The 25,768-nt window shown below is 42.7% G+C and overlaps 1 protein-coding gene across 3 annotated transcripts in view; it reads left to right on the forward strand.

Moving 5' to 3' along the window:
* The first annotated feature begins 928 nt into the window (after positions 1 to 928).
* Positions 929 to 25,768, forward strand: part of ADCY3 (adenylate cyclase 3) — a 158,755-nt gene continuing 133,915 nt past the window's right edge. For 2 of the 3 annotated variants that reach the window (XM_085894009.1, XM_085894010.1), the window contains exons 1-2: positions 931 to 2,165; positions 16,684 to 16,833. In XM_085894009.1, the coding sequence (XP_085750135.1) occupies positions 1,491 to 2,165; positions 16,684 to 16,833 (825 nt within the window). In that variant the 5' untranslated portion in view covers positions 931 to 1,490. Of the gene's footprint in view, positions 2,166 to 16,683; positions 16,834 to 25,768 lie in introns of all 3 variants that reach the window. The other variant, XM_085894011.1, reaches the window with a different exon arrangement.

Here is a 25,768-nt window from a genome sequence, read left to right on the forward strand (position 1 = left end):
ACAGACAAACAGACAGACACCCTTAACGAATATAGTGGTCACTTACTGACTCGTGAACCAAAAATGTGTCCCCATCAACAATCTATCCATAAAACTCAACATCATGAAAATCGGAAGAAAGTTATTCAAGTTATGATGAAAAAGGTGTTTTGTTGTTAATTAGGTCACAATCTGAAAAAAAGTATGTCAAGGGCATTAATCAAATATCAGGTGCACAACTTCAATGCAGGTGTATGTACACTGTTATGATGCAAGGACATCTTGGAATCAAAGACTGCACATCGATTCCACATTGGCAAAAATCGAGCGATGACACAAAAACAACGAGTTTTCTTTTTTCCGACCTCCATTTGACCTTGACCTTTAACCTGGAGGGATATGATGCAAATCAAGCTGTAAATGCACCTTTCTCGAGTCTATTTAGAGAGGGAATTTCGTTCTGATTGGCCTAAACCTTGGTTGAGTTATGGTGAAAAAAAATATTACGTCTATAATTGGGTCATGATCTTAAAAATTAGGTCAAGGTCAAAAAAATTACGATTTGGAGACTTCATTAATTGCGCTGCACTTGAATAATAAAAATTCTCGTTGCTGTTCTTATGGAGGATTAAAAAGGAAACATCAAAAATGACGGTCAACCACGAAATTTCACACTACTTGTCTGTCGGAGACGGATACGAGGCAAGGAACAGATGACGTGAATGGCGTGGCCACTTGGTTTGACGAAAGCACGTCATCCAATCAGCAGCGTCCATATCCTCGTCTGTTTTTGGAAAGAACGTGACGCTTGACGGATGGAGGGGTGTTTTGAGACAGCGAAGGAGGAGCTTCGTTGAAAGAAGGAGGAGCTACGTTGAAAGAAGGAGGAGCTACATTGAAAGAAGGAGGAGCTAGGTTGAAAGAAGACGGATCGACGTCAGAGACAAGGAGGAGCCTACGTCTCGGCGAAGGAGGAGCTGCGGGACAGGCAAGAAGTTTCGAGGGGGAAGGACGGTGTGGATTGGGAAACGAGGAAGCATGAGGGGAATTAAAATTGTACATGTAACAGTAAATTTATGCTCTCTTTGAGGGAAGGGAAGGAACGAGCGTTGAAAGGAAGAGGACAGAGTGTCGGAGCTCGCAAGGAAGGGGAGGAGGGAGTCAGTCGGGTGTCGATTCCTCCTCACGTTAACTCCTTCCTGTCGGCGGCGCATCATTGGCTCTTCAGGCTCGTTCTTCGCAGTGTGCGCTCGGGCCGCGGGCGCCCTCAGATGGGCTGCAGCTCTCGGTTGCGCATCTCTGGACGCCGGTCGGAATCGTGTGCACGTTCACAGCGAAAGCAATAACAGGAGGCGTGATCGTGGCGGACAATGGCGGGACTCGGGGTCCCAGCGCTTGCGAAGCGTGGCCGTGGAATCGAGCGAGGTCGGTAAAAAGACGAGAATCATCAAAAAAAAGGGGGATCTGAGGAGGACGACGACGACGACGAGGATCGCTATCGGGCGGCAGCCATGCCGCGGACGCGAGCCTTCTCGGAACCCGAGTGCTCGGCCGAGTACTCTGCGGAATACTCGGTGAGTCTTCCGTCAGACCCCGGCAGGCCGGTCGAACATAACCGCGACGTCACCGTCCGCAGCACGGGTTGCTGCCTGTGCTTGCCGCGCTTCTTGCGCTTCAATTTCCGGCCCGAATCGCAGGAAAACCTGTACCAGACGTACTTCAAGCGGCAGCGGCACGACACCCTGTTCGTGCTGGTGGTGTTCGCGGCGCTCTTCGATTGCTACGTCGTCGTCATGTGCACCGTCAGGTACTCGCAACAGAAACTGCCCTGCCTGCTGGTCGCCACGATCACGCTCGCAGCCAACGTCTCCTTGGCCGTGCTCCTGTGGTTGCGCTTGCTGCCCGTGCGCATCTTGCAGAAGTTCATTCCGTACGCGCTCTGGATCCTCATCGAGGGGCAGATCTTTTGCTACATGGGTCTCAACTTCTCGGGTTTCCACGAGGCGAGCGACTCGGCCGACTGGCAGGCGTTCTTCACCTACGCGCTCTTCCTGACGCTTCCTTTACGCCTCACGCCCGTCATCTTCATGAGCATCTTTTCCTGCGGCATCCACACTCTCGTCCTGGGGGTCACCATTGTGCAGGAGAAGCTGGGCACGGTCGACCTTACCGAGCTCTTGGTGCAGGTACGGTCCTTCGCCAAGTTGCATGGGGGTGGTGGTGGTCGTCTGGCAGCTTAGCTGCCGGGGTAGCTATCATTTCTTGAAGCGCGACTGTCACTGATGCAGTGCCCCCTCCACCGGTACACTCACTGGAACTGGTACTCATTTCGCCGACCTCGGAAGGATGACAGGCTGAGTCAACCCCCTGGTGTATTAATTCAGCGGCCGACGGGGTTTGAACTCAGGACCCAAGGATCCTTAGCCGCCACCCTAACCACTGAGCCAACACCAGGCTTTGCATGGGGTTGTACGTACCGGTCGTGTAAACCGAAGGTCGATTCGGGATGTTCACCGACATCGACAACTGCGCGTGTCACTTCCAAGTCACCCGTTCAAACGTTTCTCGTTAGTTATTTATCGTTCCATGTCGCCGGTAACCTGCGACTTGGTTTTAAGGTCCACGAGTCTTGACGGCGTGGTGCAAGGGTAGCGCACTTGCCTCTGTGCGGTCCAGTCTGGATTCAATTGGCGACCCGCTCGGGATCTGTCGGATTGATGCTTCACAAAGTGCGCCGTCCCTCCGTACGATAAGCCGGATGTCCCATAAGTCGGTCAATGCAAAATGTCCCATGGTATCGTGCAGGTCTGGCCAGCCGGTTCGTGAAAGGCTTGCGCCAAAACCCCTCCTTGGCCGAACGCACAAGAAGGTGTGGGGCCGGGAAAGAAGATAGGAGGTATCACGATGTTCAGCCGAGCGTTTTGAACCCCGGTTTTGGCAAAATCCTTTCGAACTGGCCTGATCGTGAATGTCTAGCATGTCCTTAATCTCAAGAATAGTTGAAAGCTCGAATGACGATGATCACTGGGTTCTGGAATATATTGATGTCTTCAAACTGGGCAATCCCCCTTTCCACCCCCCCCAACACACACACACACACACACACACACACACACACACACACACACACACACACACACACACACACACACACACACACACACACACACACACACACACTCACACACTCTAACCGTAAGGATGTCACATGACCAGGATATTAATACTGTATACATTTCATCATTGCTCAGTTCCATGAGTAACGCTCGGTGTCTCTGTGGAACCTACAAACATCCTTGGGGTGGGGGAAACTGTTCTGTTGGAAGTGACCTTGTGGAAGGTGGACAAGAATGAACACGCCACAAGATGTGTAACTGCAAGTAATTGTTCATACTGCAGAGTTCAACGAGAGAGGTCGTGGAACACGACACCTGCTCCATGCACTCTTGATGAGGAAGGACGTGGGCAGGGTCTGCGACTGGCAAATTTGATTGGCCATAATATTTTGTCCAAGTACTGCGAAACAGAAGATTTTTCCGAGTGCTCAAAAGTCGATTTGTGTTCTGTCGTGTTAAAGTGTGTAATTCAATCGGAATAAAACGTATTTTTTTTAAAAGTTGAAAAAATATTTAATCAACTCCAGAAACTTACCGCCGTTGACGCAGTGGCTTTTACACCGGCGGTAGCCGGTGGAATAGGAATAGTTTGAATATTTTACAAGGAATAGTTTGAGCATGACCTCCTGATTTGCACGATGAGCTTAACTGGTAATGCACTGTTCTCATACTTTGCCCCGAAGACTGGAAGGGTGCAACAACTCATTTTGGCAGTTTTTTTGTGACTAGTACAATCTCCGGTCGTTGCATCAGGCAGGCATGTGGCACAGTGAAGCAGAAAGATTTGGGGACTATTGTGGAATTGATTGATGTCTTTAACCTGAATATGTCTGAAATTTTTGTCTCATTTATAGTAGGACGAGCAGATAGCAGGACTGTTGTAAGATCATTTGTTTCCAACAAAGTGGGGAGTATTTAGAGAGTTTGCAAGGAATGTCCGTTGATAGCATTTAATCGTCACTAACTCTTAAGACCGCTAAGGTTTCTCGGTGAAGTAAAAGCCTCAACAAACCTTTCCCAACTCTTTCTCTTCTCTCCCACCCCCCCCACTCCAACTCCAACCCTTTCTTCTTCAAGTCCTCAACCCCCCCCCCCCATCCCCTTCCCCTCCCAACCCTAACTCCAACTCCAAATAAGAGTCACTAACTGTTAAGACTGCTGTTTCTCGGTGAAGTAAATCGACGAAAAGGTAATTGTATGTAATTATACTGTCGCGGGAGTGGTCAGGGTTCACGTTCACCCCCCCCTCCGACACAAATTTTTTGGAGCCAGGCGGTTAACATCGACAGCCCCCGGACAGCCTCGCGGTCCCTTATTAAGAATACAATTTCTTCAAAATAAACACATTTAGTGAACATACACAAATATTTTCAAGACAATAATTCAAAAGGAAATAATACCAATAATAAATAAATAACTCCTACGGTCGAGGCCTCACACATGGACACAAATACAAACAGGGGTGACCAAAATGAAGACCCCCCACCCCCGCCCATTTTCAGTACACTGGCACTTAACTTGGGCCAGACCTGATCCCCGCCGAACCCGGAATGGAGGCGCTTCCACCAACACATGCACACGCAGGCAAAATGGCGCTTCTCTCACAGATTTCCACACGAAGGCTCCAAATGTCCCAGCCTTCCTCTTTTCAGAAGTCCCACTTGCCTCTTGCGGTCCTCACACCGACTTCATGTGTGTGTTCTGCCGAACCAGAGGGGAGCCTTCCACAATGCCCCTGTGCCATGCGCCAGCCTCTCCTGCACCTTCGATCACGCCCCTGTCTCGTCCCATGCAGTGGGAACCTCCCACGCCCTCTGCAATGCCCTCTTGTATCCTCCGCCTCTGGGGCATGGCCTGCTCACCCCCAAACCCGGGAAGGCGGGGCTTCTCCTATTTGTTGGGGTTTCAGCTACGCGTTTCCCATCTTTACTGCCTGGCTGGCAATATAAAAAAACATCGGGAAAATCACAGAGGGCAATCGCGTACTGGGGGACTTATTTTTACTCCTGAAGCTAATTAACACCATCCTCGTGTGGTGACACGTACCACTTAAGCTCACAGGTTCCCTAACTTGGTTACATCGAGATGCTTCTACTCGTCCACGGAGCAAGCAACCCCAAACAATGCTAAATTTCCTTACTAAATCATTCATCTATCTCCACAACCGTAACCATACGTTGGACGGAATTGACTGAACAGTTTGTGTTACATTATTTTTTTTACTTCTGGGACCTGTACAAACCAGCGATACTGAGCCTTTACACCGCCCATGTGCACAACCTCTGCACAAATAGCACATGACTTGAGATTGCGTGAATATCAATATTTTTTTTAGACCACCACATACAACGTCCGGAACCAATAGCTCTTAAATGAGGTATCATTCACCGTTAGACGCGTTGTGGTTACCACGTTTACCCCGTTCAGACACAATCGTGCATTGTGCATTTATATAGATTATATCATGACACCACATTTGGAAGTATAACCTGGTGGTGGGTTGTGAAAAATGATTGGATTAAACTACAACCAGACCCATCATTCCTGTTTACAGCTGTATTATACTGATTATACATTATCTAGAGAGGTTCAGTCTCCTGACCTTCGTCTCACCATCTGCCGCAATGGCTCCAGGGCTGACCATGCATCAAAGCTAGTACCACCTGAGGTCATCCTCCATCCTTAAAATTGATATTTTGAACCCTCACCTCCCTCTTCCTATTTACTTGCAGCTGCAGGGTTCTACTCTTTCTACCCTCGTCTCTCCTGTTCGTTCATCCCCCTTGCTGTGTCCACATGTTTCCCCACTGTCCGTGTGTTGCTTTCTACCCGCTGCCAAATCAAAACAGAGTGTGTATGTGGTGTCCCACCTTACATTTTGGTCTGATCAAACGAGCCGATGTTTGAGGATTCATGGAGGAGGTGGGAGGGGATGGGTTTACCCATTTCTGTCATGAATATTAATATAACGAGGTCATCTGCAAACCTGATGATTTAAATTGTCAGCCCTCAAGATTGATAATTATTGGTGAACAGGGCAAGTTGATGCCTCAAAAGGCAGGTTCAAGTACCCCTTTAATGTGGGATGGCAGGATAGCCGACAGGTATGCGCACACACCTCCGAGCCGCCTAGCCGAGGTTTCAATCCTGGCCCAGCTATAAACTGTCATCCTGATGTTTCACATGCAGGGTGTGTGCCATCTGTCGGACAGACAATAAGCCGGGTGTCCCTTCTGCTAACGTTAATTTGTGGCTTTTAAAGATCCCACAACGTCCTTCACGAAGAGTAGGTGAGTTATCGCCGTCACCCTGAAAAATTCCAAATTCCTGTCTGGATCATGGGATGGGTAGCAAATGGTCCGATCTTCTTGGAACTTCCTTGACACCAGGTGACATTGCTTGTTATCTCCATAGTGTAGTTGTCTGGGCAGCAGCTTCTGCACTATAAACACACTAACCACGTAGTTCATACGTATCCGAAAGTCAACCTACACACACCCCTTTATTGCGTTCAAATTGTGGTTTTGAAGGGTTTAAATTTTTATCTTGCCAAAACGAAGTTTTTGCAAGATATGTTAGTCAGCTTGTATATTTTTTGTTTGTTTGTTTGTTTGTCTGTAATCACGTATAAAAAATTCTGCAGAGCACAGTTATCATTGGAAATTTTTGTAACTTCGCATATCAGAGGCCTATAAGAGGTCCCTTTCAGCGCATAAAATTTTGAAGGTCAAGGTCAAAGGTCAAGGTCACTTTGTCGCAAATCAGGGGAGTCGACGAAACCCTTATTTTTTTAGTAATTTTGATCGGATCGTCTTCAAACTTCATGGGAATATAGTTCATGGTCTGGCGCTCAGCTGATTAATTTTTGGTGGCGATTGGCCTTGACCTTCAGATGTTTTTTTTTTGTCTGTAATCACGTATAAATCATTCTGCAGAGCACAGTTATCATTTGAAATTTTTGTAACTTCGCATATCAGAGGCCTATAGAGGTCCCTTTCAGCGCATAAAATTTTGAAGGTCAAGGTCAAAGGTCAAAGTCACTGTCGCAAATCAGGGGAGTCGACGAAACCCTTATTTTTTGAGTAATTTTGATCGGATCGTCTTCAAACTTCATGGGAATATAGTTCATGGTCTGGCGCTCAGCTGATTAATTCTTGGTGGTGATTGGCCTTGACCTTCATGGTTAGCGCCTGAGGTCAAACATATTTGACCCCAAGGTCAAATTTTCAAGTTTTAGGAACCATATCGTGTAGTACCTCAAATTGAACACCTCGATGAGTGCTTTCTAGATATGTCAAGCGTGAGACATTATGACGTCATTTGGTGACGTTATGAGGCAAAAGCATATTTTTCATGGTTACTCTGTAGAACGATTCTCATCGGAATCTCTCGTAGGCAGATATTCCTCAAGGAGTCGCTCCTGGTGGATAGCAGCTCTGTTCACCTCAGTGTGACCTTAAAGAAGTCACACGTGGTCACCTTTTGGCAAGATACGGGTCACGCTGTGGGTGACATTGGTTTATTTTTATTTTAACCTGACTGGCATTGAATATCCTGCCAAAAATAGTGATACCTCTATTGGGTTTTTGATTGGACAACATTACAACGTAGCACAGCAATATTTGGTGGATTATCTCAAATAGTTTTGAAGTCACAGCTGCTGCAAATTGCTGTCAATGTAATACAAGACGTATTTTTATTACCTCCGCCACCGAAGGTGAAGGAGGATATGTTTTCACCCCTTTCTGTCTGTTTGTCTGTTTTGGGATGGATCTGGATGAAATTTTGTGGGCATGTTGGGTGTGTGACGACACGAACTGATTAGATTTTGGTGAAGATCCAGATCCGGATCCGACTGCTAGAATTTTAAAAAGTAATTCTTCACCATTGAGATATAGGGCTAAACTAATATATAACACGCTATCTCAAAAAGGTGTGGACTGATTCGGATGAAACTTGGTGGACATGTTGGGCGTGTGACCACGACAAATTGATTCAATTTTTGTGAAGATCCGAATCCGAACGGATATGGATATGAGAATTATTTAATTTTGATATAGTGCATGACTCTTCACCATTGAGAGATAGAGCCAAAAAAGATATGTCGTTCACAAAATTTTAAAAATGTATTGGGCCAGATATGTTCTCGTGGATCAGGTATTACATGTCGGAGGTATGCGCTCGACCGAGTGCCCTTCTAGTTATCCTTGGGATTTCCCTACCTCGAGAGCTACACCTTCCAAAATATGTGGTCAGTTGCTGAAAGTTTGTAGTTTTCCAAGAAAGCTTCCCTGGTAATATCGAATAACAACAAAGATTTTAGAGATTGTGAGCCAGGGAGGTTCCTCAAAATTGGTCCATTTTGCTCACGACTTCTTTGTTCGTATGCAGCACAAGGCTGCGGGGTAGCATCATTGGCTGAGGGTGCCGCTGATGCAATTCTCTCTGCTTGTCAAGGAAGGATTTTGTAATTTGTTCATGGTGCCGGCGATAGTGGCCTACTCTTCGCGAAGGACACCGTTGGATATTTAACATCCACCAACGAATGCTGGCAGATGGGATTCCCGTTCAACATCCATCCGAGGACAACACACGCATTGATGAATCGTCCTGCCAATGAAACATCGAGATGACAGTTTAAAGCTGGGTCTGGATTCAAACCCAGGCATGACAGGTTAGAGGTGAGTGTGTGTACCTCTAGGTCATCCTGTCCACCCCTCATCTCACTTGACTCCATTGTATTTCCATTGCTGTGAAGCGGTTTTCGTTGTGCAGAGTATTTTTCATGAAACATAAATAATATTTTGCTGCAAAGTGTGTAAACTATGAAACCTTATTTGATTCATTGTTGGTGGAAGGGGGATATAAATATAGCAATTTGTCTGATCGAACAAATGGGGTCGTAACAACATAGCCAGATAAGGAATACCAGCTGAAGTCGATCCGCACTTTGCACGATAGCAAAAGCTTTCATGTTGCTCAATCTGTAGGGGAAGCATCCATTGCTAAAAGGAATAAAAAACATTTGCGCAAGATTGTTTCCGATAGCTCAGTACATGACGCCATGTCCGTGTGACATAATTCCATGCAACATTACTGACATTTTTAAAGATAGGGTTGGCAGGATAGCTTAGACTCAGATGTATGTGCACTCGGATTTGAGCCGTCGAGCCTGGGTTGCGATCTTGACCCAGCTATCAATTGTAATTGAAGGTATTTCACATGCAAGGCGATGTCCATCGGAAGGAAGTTCGGCTGGAGGACCCCGTCTTCTAGCACCGGTCATTTGCCGATGTTTATAGATGTTATAGCTCGGTATCTTTCGTGAAGAGCAAGTGAGTTGTTGCCGGCATCTTGAGCGAATTACAAAATCCTGCCACCATTGGTCTAACGTCAACCCTAGCTGGCCGATTCGTGAAAGACTCAGGTAAAAAAAAAAAACTTCCCCCAAGGCTGATGCCACACGAAGGTGTGAATAATTTGAACCGTTACTGCAGAATTTGATAATTAGTCCTCATAGAACGGCCGTTTCAAAATCATGACATTACCAAATTCTGGAGAGCAGTCATGCAATGATGACAAGTATAAAGTCCAGTAAAACCCACACAATAGGCTAACTAATTGTTGTAAGAATCTTGCAATCTATCTGTTTTCATTGTTGCAGGTGCAGTCTGCAAAGTATCGCACTCTGTTGCTTCCCTTTATTTTAAGCCAAGAAAGCTGACCACTTCTGGCCTGTCACTTGTCCTATCTGCACTATCAGGTTTTCACCGTGTCAGATTGTTGCCGTCGACTTTCCTGCTCACGTGATAAGTAATGCAGAAAAGAAAGCATGTTGGAGGCCAGAAATGTCAGCCCTGCAAGCCTCACAGTCAAGTCCGATCATTGCTGTGCTCGTGATGAGCGTCGCGACACCAATCCCCCGTTATCATCTTGGTTACATTCTGAACGTCACCGTGCCTGTTTGTGATTTCCCGGCAGTGGGGTAGCAGCTGCTTTTTCCTGGAATCTAAATATGCAAATTTACGCTGAAAGTTTTCAATTGCTCGCAAGTCTGTTCTGGCTGCACATCATCCCTTGTGGCGGCATCTCACACAAACTTGTAAAATTAAGTTTTGTTTATTGCAGTGCACCTTGTGCAGATCGAGTGATTTGGTCAGCATTCAACCTTTGCATTGATAATTGAGATGTGTGGCCTGGTTCTGCTCACGCTGAATTTTATTTATTTATTTATTAATTCTTTTGTACAGAGGCGTTCTCGTCCATTTTGTGAGACGAATCCTAACCGTCTTGGCAATTTATTAACAACCTTTTTTTTTTTTTACAGCATGAAACGTTTTCTGTCACCATTTGTAGTTGGTTGTTTAAAAAACATCTTAAACTGGAGAGTTCATAGAACACCTGACCCTGCGCAGTGTTGAGAAAATAAGGACATGGGCGGGCTCTGCAAGCAGCAAATTTGATTGGTCGTAATGATGTAAAATGCCAAAATATTTTGTCCAATTATTGCCAACGGGAGGGGTTTTGAAAGTGCAAAAAGGAGATTTGTGTTCTACAGTGTTCAAGTGTACAATTAAATTGAAATGAAATAAAGATTTTAAAGTTTGTAGAAAAAAGAAAATCAAAAATTCCCAGAAGTTTATAGCCATTGATGCAGCATCTTTTTCACCACCTTCTCTAAAACGTTACATTAATTCTTTGTGCGTGTTGTTTGTGGCCTTTTAAGACATCCTTAAAAACAGTAAATTTCCTGTTTGGAATTTGTTTGACTGCCAGACAGGGAGACAGAGTTAAAAAAAATTTCACTCCTTCCCTGCCCATGTGCGATCGGGAGGAATACTGTTTTGCTTACGATGTCATGTTTTCCGATTCATTTTCTGATTTGTTTTCAAAATATAACATTCAATTGAAATTCAAGTTGCTCCTCTTTCATAAAATGATGTCTGTGGACGGACAGATAGACAAGACACACAAAGCTAAGCAATTGCTTAACCCCGTTTTTTGCTTCGTGCGCTTGGGGGTAATGAATCTGCAATTACAGTTGCGCCTGTACTTGAAATTCCTCAGACTTTGGGTGGCTGTTTGTTTCAAAATTTGTAAATCATGAGGCTTTCACACTTGTTTGACAGTATTGACATCGTTGTAATAAATAAATAAAAATTAATTGGTGTGCAGCATGCAGCTACTGGTTTGCATAATTTCTGGGAGAGTGGCTTTACCGCTGATGCAGTGCCCCTTTCGGTGAGGGTGGGAATTTGTAATTTGTTCAGGGTGCCAATGATAACTCGTCCACTCTTTGTGAGGGTCCCCATAGGATCTTTAACATCCACCGACTAATGACAGCAGACGGGACACCCGGCCCAGCTTAACGTCCATCCGAGGAACGGCACACGCATTGATGCATCGCCCTTCATCCGTTTGTGCGAGTTATGTATTCCTCTTTTATTTTTCAATTTTTCCTTCTGCCTTTTCACACTCGTCTTTATTGGCCGTTTCCATATGCATACTTTCAAAACGCATTGTAATTAATTCACTTATCTGCTATTTATTTTTGCTACAAAAGTGCTTTTCACATGCATCGATGAATTGATGATGTTCCTCATGTCATAAGCGCTACCAGTACACATGGATGCAAAATTAACCATGCTCATAGATCAAGCATTACTACTTTATACCTTGTGTTTGCAGAAAACATTGCGAAGGTTTACATTCAGCAAACAATGGTGATTCTGGGCAGGAAGTGTATTGGGCTTCACTTTCCCATCCAATCTCCTACTTTTAGCTTTTCCAGCAACCTGGGTTGCACAGGAAAAGCACAATAGTGATGGTGACTGTGGCATCCTGTTTGTTCATTTTTAACTGTTATGTAACAATGGCTTTTGTTCACAATAAAGCACCAAATTAATATGTATGAAAAATTTATTGGCTGTAATGAAAAACACAAAAATTTTTATTCTAAATACAGCACAGTTTCGCAATTTTAGAGTTGCCAAATGTTGAATATGAGGTGATGTCTTGCAGGATTTAGAATATACTTTTACCTTGGAGCCATGGGCTTTGAACCTGTGAAAAGGATCACAACATCTTGATACCATTGCCAAAGGAAAACGGCAATAAACGAGACTGAGCGTTTAACGACGCAGAGTCGAGATTGCGGTTGATCTGAGGATGCGGAAAATCTGTATTAAAAGTGGATCTGCCTGCAGACTCGCATACTCGTACACAGATTGTTTGCAGTTGCCTCTCGCTTATCTCGAACGGGCAATGCCCATTAAATATTCACAATATTTACCCCACGCACGTGAAGGCGACAATTGCGTTGAAACAGTTGGTTCACTTTTGTCTGTCCATACATCCATCTGTCCACAAACGTCAGTTTATGATCGCCGAACAACTTTTATTTTTGTTTGAATGTTATATTTTGACCATGTATCGGAAAACAAACCTGTAATTTAACGATACTTTGGCTCTGGATTCGTCCCAATCACACACGCGCAGATAGGAGTGAGATAATGGGTTACTCTGCCTGTCTGGCAGTCACAAAAGATAGAAAAATCATTCGAAACAGGAAGCCTACTGTTTTTAAGGACATCATAAAGGACTCGACCAACAGGCACGGGAAACTAATGTCATGTGTTAAATAAGGTGGTGTGAAAGATGCTGCATCAACAGAGGTAAACTTCCAGAAATACTTTTTTTATATGACCTTTTAAATCTTTATTTTATTTAAATTGAATTTTCAACTTGAACGCCATGGAACACAAATCACCTTTTTGCCGCTTCCATAAACCTCCAGTTTTGCAGTCCTTGCACATGCTAAATATGGTGGTGTATAAGACACTGCACAAAGGTGGTAAACTTCTGGAATTTTTTTGAATACGACCATTAAAATCATTATTTAATTTCAATTGAATCGTATACTTGCACACTATGTGGGGTAATGTGTTCTATGAACTCTGTAGTTTCTAATCATATTGGTGTTTTTTGTAGCACTAATTATCCCCCGCAACCTAAGGTGGAAGGAGGTTATGTTTTCACCCCGTCCGTCTGTCTGTCTGTCTGTCTGTCTGTTTGTTACGTGAAAAATCGAAGATTTTTCAAGTATATTGGTCAGTCGATTTTGTTATTCTGTCTGTTTGTCAAGGTCACAATAATTCGAAACCGATTGTCATGAAACTTTATGAAGTTGTTGAGGTAGTCTCAACTGAGAAGTCTATTGATTTTGAGGTCAAAGGTCATGTTGATGTAGGATTTCTAAAATCGTCATTTTTCATCCGATTGACTTGAAAGTTGAACAGGGTTTGCACAGTCCGTCGCTGAATTGGGAAACTGACTATTTTTGAGGTCAAGAGGTCAAAGGTCAAGTCTAGGTCAAACTTCTAAAATCATCAATTTCAATCTGAGAAAATAATCAATTTTCCTCCGATTGACCTGAGCTTTGATTAAGATTGCCAATTTTAATCTTGACGAAATGGACAATTTGATGTATCCGTGGCAACCTTTGGAGATGGGGGTGGATTTTGCAAGGATCGTGCTCTGCACGTCATCTTGTTCTTGTTTGTTTGTGTGCAGGACATCTCAAAAAAGTTGTGGTGTGTGACGGCTCTGTGTGCTTATCAATTTTTGTTCCATCCTCCTCATTCGAGGCCATGTTTCACTGCTATATTTCATTTCTGGGAGAACATACTGATTGTAAAACTTTCCTTTGCAGACACAGGGGCACTTTCGTCTGCTTATCCATGATGTTTTAAAAACCTCCGAATCCTGCCCATCCTGCTCAAGTACATCCCTTCACTTCTTCAGAGTTATCCGGATCCATTTGCTTGAATTGTTCCACGTAAAGTTCAATAGAAATTTGCTCAACCTTGCAATTATCAATTTGAATCCTTTATATTTTTTATTTTCATTTCTTTGCATAGCGGACGAACATCAATTTTGTCTTTTCTACATTCATTTTCTTTAATCCAATCTTTTGACACTCCAAATTGAGCTCTTCCATCATGATTTCCTTGCATCATATTTTAGCATGTATAATTATTTATTATGCATGCAGGACCATCTTTTTTTTTATTCAAAACTACAGGCATGAATGTGATGCTGTCTGTGATACGTTCGGTCGTTACTTATCCAGTCTCAAACAAACTTGCCAGGGGGGGGATGAGGGGTCACACGACGGAGGTTGAAGCGACTTCGTTTGTCCCCCCCCCTTCCCCACCATCACCAAGGAGGTTTTGCACCTTGGACGAACTTCGTGTTGAGGTTTATAAGTAGCTTTTTGTGGAGCACACCCACCAGAAGTAATAATTATTATAACCACAAACTATTCAGTCAATTCTGTCCAACGTATGATTATATTTTTAAACAGTCGTGACTGCTCTTTAACACTATTGGAGGAAACACGACGTACTTGGGGCATTCCATGCTTATCGCGTCCAGCCAGAGACGTCTCAACCAGTGTGACCACTCCTTGGCTTTTTTCACAAGATCTTGGCAATTCGTTGTTCACTTTGACGTCTTGGTTTTCTATAGGTTTTCTTGGCGTATAGGTTTTCTATTATCATCATTTTTCCGAAACCTTGTGAATTCTTGGCTTTTTTAATTGGCTCACCTTGGCATTTATGAAAATGAGGAGTGGTCACACTGGTCTCAACTTGTTGGGCCTCGAAGTTGGCCGCTAGCTCGTCCGCAATTTGATCTTGGGCGAAAATAAATGTACTCAAACGAGCCTTTATGAATGAATAATGTATCCTGTTACCTGTCCAAATTTTCTTGCCATCAGACGATATGTGGACTGTATATGGATTGTTACCTTCGCATTCTGCGAAAGGTTGTGTTTTGGTCGGCGTGTATTTATTTATTTATTTATTTGTAATCTTGTGATTCGTATAACTCAAAAAGTATTAAACCGAATTGCATGAAATTTGATGGGATGATTGGTTATTAGCCAGGAAGCATTCGATTAGATTTTGGGATCGTTCGGGTCAAAGGTCAAGGTCACGAAAAGGTCAAAATCGTCTTTTTACGATAACACGGTCAATTTTTATTCAATTTGCATGCAACTAACGCCAAAATGTTCAGAATTCAACGCCTCATCTTGTGATATGCAATATGACACAATGACGCCCATACTCTTGTTACCGGTTAGGGGTCAAAGGTCAGGGGGGTCACGACCTTGAAAAATATGCGGTTTTTGTCATAACGCGGTCAATTCTTGTCCGCTTTACATGAACCCAGCACCAAAATGTTCAGAATTTAATTCCCAATCTTGTGACACAATGACGTCATAACACATGTCACCGGTTGGGGTAAAATGTCGGGGGGGGGGGTCACGCCCTTGAAAAATATGCGGTTTTCGGCATAACTCAGTCAATTCTTATTCGATTTGCATGAAATCAGCATCAAACCAGTTCCCCACACTCATACCAAGAACAAAAAAAGTAGTGGCGGCGAAGGTATGCGCTCTATGAGTGCCCGTTCTAGTTTATAACATTGTTTGGGCCTCATGTGTGGTTTCTCCCACGCCTTGGCTTCAAGTGTGATGTGCAATATTGCACCCGATAACCTTACGGCCCACTTGTGATCTTTATTCGAAACATAAACCCCATTCCTAACGGTCTCGAGCATTGCTTAATACTTGCCTAAGGGAAATTTTGAGAGCATTGGACGTATACGTGGTATACTTACACATGGGCGGTGTACAAGCTAAGACTCGCTAGTCCACACCCCTCTCAGAAGTTGAGTTTATTAGAACCACAATTTTATCAATTCATCGTCCGATAACAGGGACTTCATTTGCTCCCCCCCCCCGCCCCCGTCCCCCAACCCGGGCACTCCCATAGGGAGCGGGTGTTTCTATAGTACAGTAAAAGTCTGGAAACCATGGGAGCAATTTAAACGGGTAGGAAAGCTCCTGTCCCAGGTACTAAATAGCTCTCAGGTGCATTGCTGTGATGTACAGAAGGTTTTATTGAATTGCCTCAACCTTTTCTTGGTTATTATATGCTTGCTATCCTGATAGGATACTGTTACTTGTCTTTGAGCCGTCTTGAGTTTCGGTATTGGCTTGATTCTTGGCCTAGCTATAAACTGTTAGATTGCTTGGTGGATTGGTCCTTGAGTATTTTGGTCTGATTGGTCATCTGCAGGCATGAGTTGCTGAATGTTAAATATCCCAGGATGTCTTTCGATAATAGTAAGAAAGGTATCACTGGAGTAGGGTGAATATACTGGTTCTGGCTCACTTTTCCCCATGTAAATGAATGGGGGATTTTCAGCGATTCATTTTTTTTTTTCCCTAAAAAGTAAACCCCCTTTTAACACCCTACTATTCACCCTAGGAAATTCAGGATGTCTTTCGATAATAGTAAGAAAGGTATCACTGGGTACCCTGACCAATTTCCAAAATCCTGCCCAAAACTACAGGGGGCACTGCATCGTGGTACAGACTCCCTAGCCCACCCTAAATAATTTTTTATTGCTCCTTGTGGTTTGAACTTGAAATTGACACCTGGTCCAAAATACACGTGATCGATTCATTGTTTTTGCAATAATTTATCTTCATGAAGTGATGTGTGTATGTGTTTGACAGCTTTCTGCAAACATTGCCATCTACATGTGTGCCATTGTGGTGGGCATCATGTCCTACTGTATGGCGGATCTCAAGCATCGCAAAGCATTCACGGAGGCCCGGCAGGCACTGGAGGTCAAGCTGAATCTGGAGGAACAGGGTCGGCAAGAGGTATGTGGCATTTATTTTTGTATGACACACATGAAAACCAAGAAGACCTATCGACAGGTAGTGGACAAAAAAAATGGAAACACCAATGTAAAGTCACTTAACAGGGCGTTGGGCCACCATGTGTGGCCTGTGTGGCTTGTATGCGCTGTGGCATAGAGTGCACCAGCGTCTGGAATTCTGCAGGAGGGATGCGGCACCATTCTTCCATGAGAAAGTCAAACTGTTCACACCTGTTAGATGGAGGTCAAAAATGTTGTCTCGGGTGTCGTTGCAGAATGTGCCATAAATGCTCGATTGGGATCAGATCTGGTGACTGAGAAGGCCGTGAAATGTGGATAACATCAGTGTCATGCTCATCAAACCATTGGTGACCACAGGTGCTCTGTGGATGGGGGGCATTGAGGGGGGGTCTCCTCTTGCAGCCATGCTAGTCAGAATTATAGGCAACCTGGCCTGTGTTGCTCATCTCATGTTGCATTCATAGTTCATCCGAGTCTGGTGTTGTTTTAACGGTTAGGGTGGCTGGCTTAAGATCTCAGGGTCTTGAGTTTAGCCCCTGTTGGCCATTAAATTTTACACCAAGTGGGGTTGACTCAGCCTGTCATCCCTCCGAGGTTGGCAAAATGAGTTCCAGTGTATTGGTGATATAAGATACTGCGTCAGCGACATAGCCACGCCCCCATAAAGTGATGCAACCAGCAGCCACAGACTACACACGATAGCGAGCCAGCAAACAGTTCATCATAACTTATGGAATGCTCTCACCTGTAGACCAAATGATGCATGTGGCTTTTACCTCATCCCTGAAGTTAATTAATGAGTTAGCTGGGTTTTTGCTGCCAATCAGATAGCAACATAGTAATTATCAGATTAACTTTGTTTCCAGAGAGCATTCTGTCAGGATTGTTTTCGACATTGATTGCATTTTCCAAGGGTGCTTATATTTTTAGCTGGATTTTGTTTCAACAGCTGACTTGTTGACATGAATCATCTTTGAAAAAAAAAAAAATTGATGGAATATGAGCAGCAAGAGAGTTCTTAGAACACCTTACTCTGCATGGTCTTGAAGGACATGTGCGGAGTGTGCGAGCAGAACGTTTGATCGGTCGTGATGAGATAAAATGGCGTAACATTTTGTCCAAGTCCTGCTAAACGGAAGGGTTTTGAAAGTGCCAAAAAGGAGATTTTTGTTTTTGTGTTCAAGTATATAATAAAATTGAAACAAAATAAAGATTTTCCAGGTTGTGGAAAAGAAAAAAGAATTTTCTGGAAGTTTACCGCCGTTGATGCAGCTTCTTATACACACCACCTTATTGAACACGTTACATTAGTTCTTCGTGCCTGTTGTTTGTGTCCTTTATAACATCCTTAAAAACAGTATGTTTGACTACCAGACAGGTGGACAGAGCTAAAAAAAAAAAAAATTATCTTATGCCTCTCTTCACATGTGCAATCGGGACAAATTTAGAGCCAAAGTAGTGATAAACTACAGGTTCGTTTTCGTATCCCTTTTCAAAGTTTAACATTCGATTTAAATCGAGGTGTTCCTCAATCATGAACTGACGTTTGTAGACAGACAGACAGACAAACAAAGTAAACCAATTGCTTAACCCTGCCTTTCACTTTACATGTGTGGGGTAATTATTTTATTTGGGCCATTATCGCCAGTAATCATAACTCAGGTTGTATCTTACAAAATCCTTGCAGTACTTCCAAATACACTCTCCAGCTTTGCAGAAACACTTATCCCATCAGAGTAGATTTTGTTCACCATCAGCATGGAATTATTTAGGGCATGTGCAATTCCTGTTAAGAACATCATTATTAAAGGCCCTGTCACACCTTGACGATTTAGCCAACGTATGCCTGACGTATGCAAAATTGGGCTAAAACGCCGGCACACGTCGAATACGTTATGGGTAAGTTTATATTTGTTAAGAGCACGCTGAAACACACTGCCATACGTAGTAGTACGCTGGATTTCATCCTTGTACTCTGCGGTTGTCCTCAAATTTTATCATGCTTGAAATGTTACGACGTATGCCAGCATATGACTCGCACGTTCTGCTACGCTGGCCATAAGTTGTAGGCACGTTATGCGATCGTTGACACACGTCGACACACGTTACTTGTAAGTTACTCATAAGTCGAAACACATCGAGGTAATTATTAGCGTACCCGAAACTTATTTCTAACCGATGAGTAATGTGTTGTAGGCACGTTACACGATCGTTGACACACGTCGAGGCACGTTATGCGATCGTTGACACATGTCGAGGCACGTTACTTGTAAGTTGCTCATAAGTCGAAAGACATCGAGGTAATGCTTAGCGTACCCAAAACTTATTTCTAAACTATGAGTAACGTGCTTTGAACCTATGTGTAACGTACCTCCAAAGCATATTGACGTATGTAGACGTATTTGATTGACGTCTTCCGGACGACCACAGAACTTACTGAACGTGTTTCTAATTTACAGCTACCGTATAATGGCGTATTGGCAGCGTAAAAATAAATACAACAACAATAACTTCCGATATTTCGTCACGTGCCGTTACGTCACGTCCGATTGCCTCTTCAGTTTGCTCATGTCTTATTCTTAGTTCCTCCTCTGAATATTTTCTGTTTGAGGATATTGTCACGTCGACGTCGAAACTTAAAAGCAAATGTCCGAATATATTTTAAAATTCGTGATAGACTAAAAAAAAATTATAAAAATAACAACAACAACAACTTCAGATATTTCGTCACGTGCCTTCACGGAGCCAAGGAGAAAAAAAAATGTGCCTTGACGGAGAAAATAAGTTTCGGGTATGCGAAACATTACCTCGACGTGTTTCGACTTACGAGTAACTTATAAGGAACTTGTGTCAACGATCGCATATCGTGCCTACAACTTATTCCCAGCGTAGCGGAACGTGTGAGCCATGCGGCGAGTACGTCGTAAAATTTTCAGCATGCTTGATATTTCACGACGTACTAAACGTACCACGAAATATGACAGCGTACTTCATCGTTTTTCAGCGTGCTCTTAACGTATACACAACTTACCCATACCGTATTCGACGTGTGCCAGCGTTTTAGACACATTTTTCATCGGTCGGCATACGCTGGCGAAATCGTCAAGGTGTGACTGCGATGTTGACACTTCCAATTTTCAGGCGGTGATGATTTAAATCGGCGTGCGGCAGGTTTTTAACAGGCTACGCCACAAGTTCGTCGGCGATACGTGCAGCGCGCTATGCCTAAGTTAAACTATCGTTGGGCATAGGTTGTGAATGCCGACAACAGGCTAAGCATTCGGTGGTATAAGTTATCTATAAGACAACGAAACGTTCTGTGCCCATTACTAATATGTTATGCATACGACCAACACGTTATGAATACGACCAAAACAAACAAAAAAAAAAAATCAAAATTTCTGCGTACGCCAACGTTTTACATTTTTTATATGTTGCCATTGCTGGCTAAATCGTCAAGGTGTGACAGCGCCTTTAGTCATATATATATATATATATATATATATATATATATATATATATATATATATATATATATATATATATATATATATATATATATATATATATATGTATATCTAAATACACACAGAGTGCTTCAAAAAGGGTGATGAAAATGTAAATGTTTATTTACAAAGAAATAGAAACCTCAGGAACATGAACCAAACATTTCTTGAAAGCTTATGACATGGTATTTTCTATCACTGATTGCTATTGCAGGAAGTCACTGCTGGAGTAAGTGAGAGCCCAAGGTCTGATATTGGCATTTACGCAAAATCCTTGTAATTGACGTTCTTGATGTGTGCCCCTCCGCGCATTTCAGACCGGCATTGATCCTGACTCCAAAGTGCTGTCCAACTTTCCTGGAGGTCTCATGTGGCACTGCCTGGAGGTAGTCTGACACTTCCTGCTTCAGACCGTCCAGGGTGGTTGGCATAGGCAAATCCCTTGGCAGCGCCCCAGAACCAGTAGTCCAGAGGGTTCAAGCCTGGGCTATGGGGTGCCAAATCATGAGCGGTACCCAGGGCAACGAGGCAGTTTCTGAAGAGCTGCCACAGGAAAGTGATGGTGTCACCAGCTGTATGCGGGGGTGCACCATCCTGCATAAACCAGGTCATGTTGAGTTGGTTTGGAGTGACCTTTTGGACTAGATCATTATGGAACTTCTGAAGCACGGCCTGGTAGCGCTCACCATTGATCATCACGGTCCTGCTGTTGTCATTCTCAAACCAGTAAGTCCCTAGTGTTCACCATCTGGCATTGAAGGTGCAGAAGCATGTGACCATAGGCCCTTTCAGGTACCTCACAGTGATCTCCTCAGGTGGTTCTGCCTCCCAAAAACAGAATAGGCCAAAAAGCAAAGAAATGGCAGGAAGTGAAAGTTGTATCGATCTTTTTAAATAGTGTGTGTGTGTGTGTGTGTGTGTGTGTGTGTGTGTGTGTGTGTGTGTGTGTGTGTGTGTGTGTATGTATATCTATCACATGAATAAATATTATCCCATGGCCCTCTTTAATATTAATTTATATTCTTGACAGGTAACTTGGCCATGCTATGCAGTCAATTGTCTAAATTTCAACGGCTTTGAGTTGTGTGATCACATTCGTTGTTCCACCCTCTGCGTAATGTCATAGGTTACCACGTTTATTTTCAGCACAAGCATTCAAACAGGAAACACCTGATGCTGGGTCTCAGTTACAAATCAAACCCCTTCAAAAATTATTCATCTTCCTGCATTACTCATCTTTTCATCAGCAAAAATCAACATCAGAAATGAAGCACCGTCGTTATATAAAAATGTACGAAAAACATTTGAAGGGAAGAATGATTCCTTTGTTCTGGTGAGGATAAAACAAAGCGACTAAAGTGACCACAAAGCTCAAATTTCCTTTTTCCATTCTTGTTCACGAAGTCATGTCACATCCAAACTTCCGACATCGTCACGCATACTTTCTAGTTGTGTCAAATATAGTACATCATTACAACGTAACGTGTAATTTGGGTGAGGCCAAGGTGGGTGTGATGCTCAAACCCTGTTTGGGTCAGGCCTGTCCATGTGGAGAAGTGATGCCAGATTGGTTCATTTAGGTGCAGTTGATGCAATTTTTAATTTCTCTTTTGCATGATTTATCCTCTCCATTTATAATATCAGGCTTCCCATTTTAAGCTTGTGTGCTCTGGGCTCAGCCAAAAAGTGAAGTGTTCATTGAAGGATTGTGCGTTTTGAGTTTGATATTTTACAATTTTAATTGAAGTCACGGCACGCTCGATGCTGGGGTCCCTGTCTCAGTAATTGTGACATCAGTATGTGACGTCTGTGTTCATGTGAGTGTGCATATAATGTGCGTATCCACCATTCATAACCGATAACCGCTCCAATTATTCGTACCCTCTTGCGGCGTTGTCCGAGGAACGTTTTTGCACCAAGTCTTTCGCTAACCGGTTCACCAGATCTGACATTAAGCTGAGGGTGCCAGGAATGTATAATTTGTTCAGGGTGCCGATTGTAGTTTACCTCCTCTTTGCGAAAGATACCACGAGATCGTTGACATCCACTAACAACCTTGCTGTGATGAAGTGATATATATATATTTTTTTTTTTCAGAATTGTATTTCGGATTTCTGAGTGAAACAAAATCGATTTTGTGTTGATCATTTGTCCCTTTTCCGAATGAAAATGTAATTGAGCGTTTTGCCCCCGTGATGCAGAGCTATGATTGCAGTGTAGTTCTCATCAATAGATCGAGAAATGAAAGTGCTGTTTTATTCGTAAACTTTCTCCCTTAAAACAAATGTCCTTTGAAATACGCGGAACAGCGTGATGCTTACCGACAATGCTCTTACCCAAAATGGTAATGTTTGGGGGAGTATTTATTGTTGACCTGAGAGATGGATATTTCTCACATTAACAAATAAATTGCAATATTTATATTCACTTATAAATAGATGATATTCTTGGAAAGAATTGAGTCTCTTCTTCGGTGTGTGTGTGTGTGTGTGTGTGTGTGTGTGTGTGTGTGTGTGTGTGTGGGTGTGTGTGTGTGTGTGTGTGTGTGTGTGTGTGTGTGTGTGTGTGTGTGTGTGTGTGTGTGACGGGGTGGTGGAGAGGGAAGATCCGTTTGTTGTGTTAGAGCAGTTGATCAAGGCAGCAAACAAGGCAGTGCCATCATAATGTTCAATATATCCTCGAAATTCCTTGCATTTCAGCTCTTCCGAATGGCAATCGGCTAATCTTGGGTGAAATTTGATGTTTTCTCAGCAGGCCTGCGATTCTTGGACTGATGTATTGCCTTGTCACTCGAAGCCTTTCCACCAGTCTATTCTTGTACAGTGTTGTGTTGCAATTTCCACTGGGAAATGCCTGTCTGTTTGTGAGGATTTTCCTGTTTCAATTATACATTTTATTTTGATAAAAAAACAATCTGATACATATATATATATATATATATATATATATATATATATATATATATATATATATATATATATATATATATATATATGTAAAAAATGAGGCTGTATTGTAGACTTCAGCAAGTAAAATGTGTGGCTTGTTTTTATATGTATATATATATATATATAAAATTTGCTATATATATATATATATATATATATATATATATATATATGTATATATATATATATATAAAATTTGCTATATATATATATAAACAAGCCGCACATTTTACTTGCTGAAGTCTACAATACAGCCTCATTTTTTTTTCTTTTGCATTTTTACTTTTTTTAATCATTGGATGTTGGTTATTTTTCATGTTGTGTTTTACATTAATTTAAGGTACTTTGGACTATTGTGATTAGGATTAAAACCTTAAATTCTCAAATCCTGACTTCAAAACCACCTTTCATAACTATGGGAACAGATGGCATGGAATCCACCTTCTTGTATACATAGGCGAGGCTCGCCGAAGGGCTAGAACACTGGATCAGGACGCATCAGGACAACGGGATAAAAGGAACAGTCGAGAGAGGGGGGGGGGACACCAACACAGGGTTACAAATAAAGGGTGTGAGGAGGATGCATGGGGTGGACAAGATAGATCTCGAAGGAAACTCTCAGGAAGAAACAAAAAAAACCTGGAAATTTGGAAGGAGGTGGGGTGGGAGGTTAATGGGGGGTATAAAAGATCATGGTTTTGAATGGGGGATGATCCGAGATTGTGGTGAATAGGTGTTTTTAAGGTGGGTGTTCACAGTGCAACTTATATGTTGTAAAGTTGCAACAATTGTTTCCAATGCAGCCTGTGGCTGCTGGTGGCATCATTTTTCTGGAAGCGCAGCTGTGCTGCTGATGCAGTGCCACTATTACCAGGAAGCTGGTTTTCATTTTGCTGACCTCGGCAGGATGACGGGTTGAGTCAACCCACCTGCTGTTACTTCAATGGCTGGACAGGGGCTCAAACTCAAGGCCCTGATATCTTAAGCCAGCCACCTTAACCGTTAAGCCAACACCAGGCTTTATTGTTGCAGTCCAACTTGTATACCTTGGATATACAAATTATACTCTTCCAGTAAATGTGCTGTTACAAACAAGATAATCATAGTCAGCATTTTAGCATTAATTGTACTTGCATGCAAATGGCCAATTAACCTCCTTAAAGCCAGTGGTTTGATAATCTCTGGATATGTTTAAAATGAGGAACAAATATATAGCTATATTCTTGTTAAGTGTTGAAAATAACATATTATGCATTGTTCATTTTCCAAATTCCTTCCTTTCTTTCTCTTGGCAAACATGGAGTATGTCTCGGTCTTTCCACACCGCTGTGCGAACAAAAGTTGATTACAATCTGTTAATTGGTGTGTCAATAAGTCTAGAATAGTGCATTCTGTTATACTATCATATCCTGTTTACATCAAAAGGCCATAAGGAGGGTTCACCAAAGAGTGAACAGGATGGTTTCATCGCTGGAAGTGTTCAGTTAAGAGGGAACATTTGAAAACACATTTTATGCATTAAACAGGATATCATGCGAGTAATGATAGAAAGACTGGCAGGATAGCCTTACGTAATGTGCATTCCCCTTTCGGCTGTCTCACCTGGGTTATAACCCAGACTCGGCCATAAACTGTCTTCCCGGTGGTTCGATAAATCAATGGATGTTAATTTGGGCAACCTGCTTGCTAGTATTAGTTGGTGGACATTAAGCCTCATATTGGTTCTTAGTTCTTACCGTCATTATGAATACTTGGTATTTTGAATGAGTGTTGAATGTTTGTGTTCTGTTTAATCAATAGTATTGGTGAGATATTGCCAGTACCATGAACAGATCTCATATCACTGGACCTTCTGTCGGGCGTTCTGCATTAAACTGGCAACTATTCTTATGGCAACTATCCCATTCAACTATTCTTATGATTTCTTAACCAACTTTCTGGCATGATGAGGGCAGCCCTTGCTTTGCACTCCATGAGCACTGTCCCAAGACACGACGTCGGAGATAGGAGTCAAGATATTGCTATACTTTTAACATTATTTATTTTTCTGTCATTCCTTTTTATGAAGAATGTCTTTGCAGCTGGCGTGTTTGTTTTGCAGATGTATTGATGATATCTCATTTGCCACTTAACTTCTTACCTGACACAAATTCCAAGCCTATCACAGGGCCATTCCTTTGAAGAGAGTAACCATCTTTGTTCTCTTTCACACTTTTCTACTTTTTCACATTCCTCTTTGTGCTAATTCTTGCTTTTTTTTCTGTTCTCTTTTATGCCGAATTACTATCATTATATTTACCTATCTGTCGATGGAGAAGTGAATTCTTAGTTATTTTTTGTTTGGGTCACTTGGCTGCACCTAGATGGGTTTGAGGGTAGAAGAGTAGCAGCTGAATCCTGGTTCCTCCTAATGACTCTCATTACTCTCTGCTTATTCGGTTTCCTCTTGATTGGTCCAATG

The sequence above is a fragment of the Eptatretus burgeri genome, chromosome 9 (assembly GCF_056783735.1).
Source record: "Eptatretus burgeri isolate ZD-2024b chromosome 9, Ebu_testis_v1, whole genome shotgun sequence".
In the NCBI taxonomy this organism is placed as follows: domain Eukaryota; kingdom Metazoa; phylum Chordata; class Myxini; order Myxiniformes; family Myxinidae; genus Eptatretus; species Eptatretus burgeri.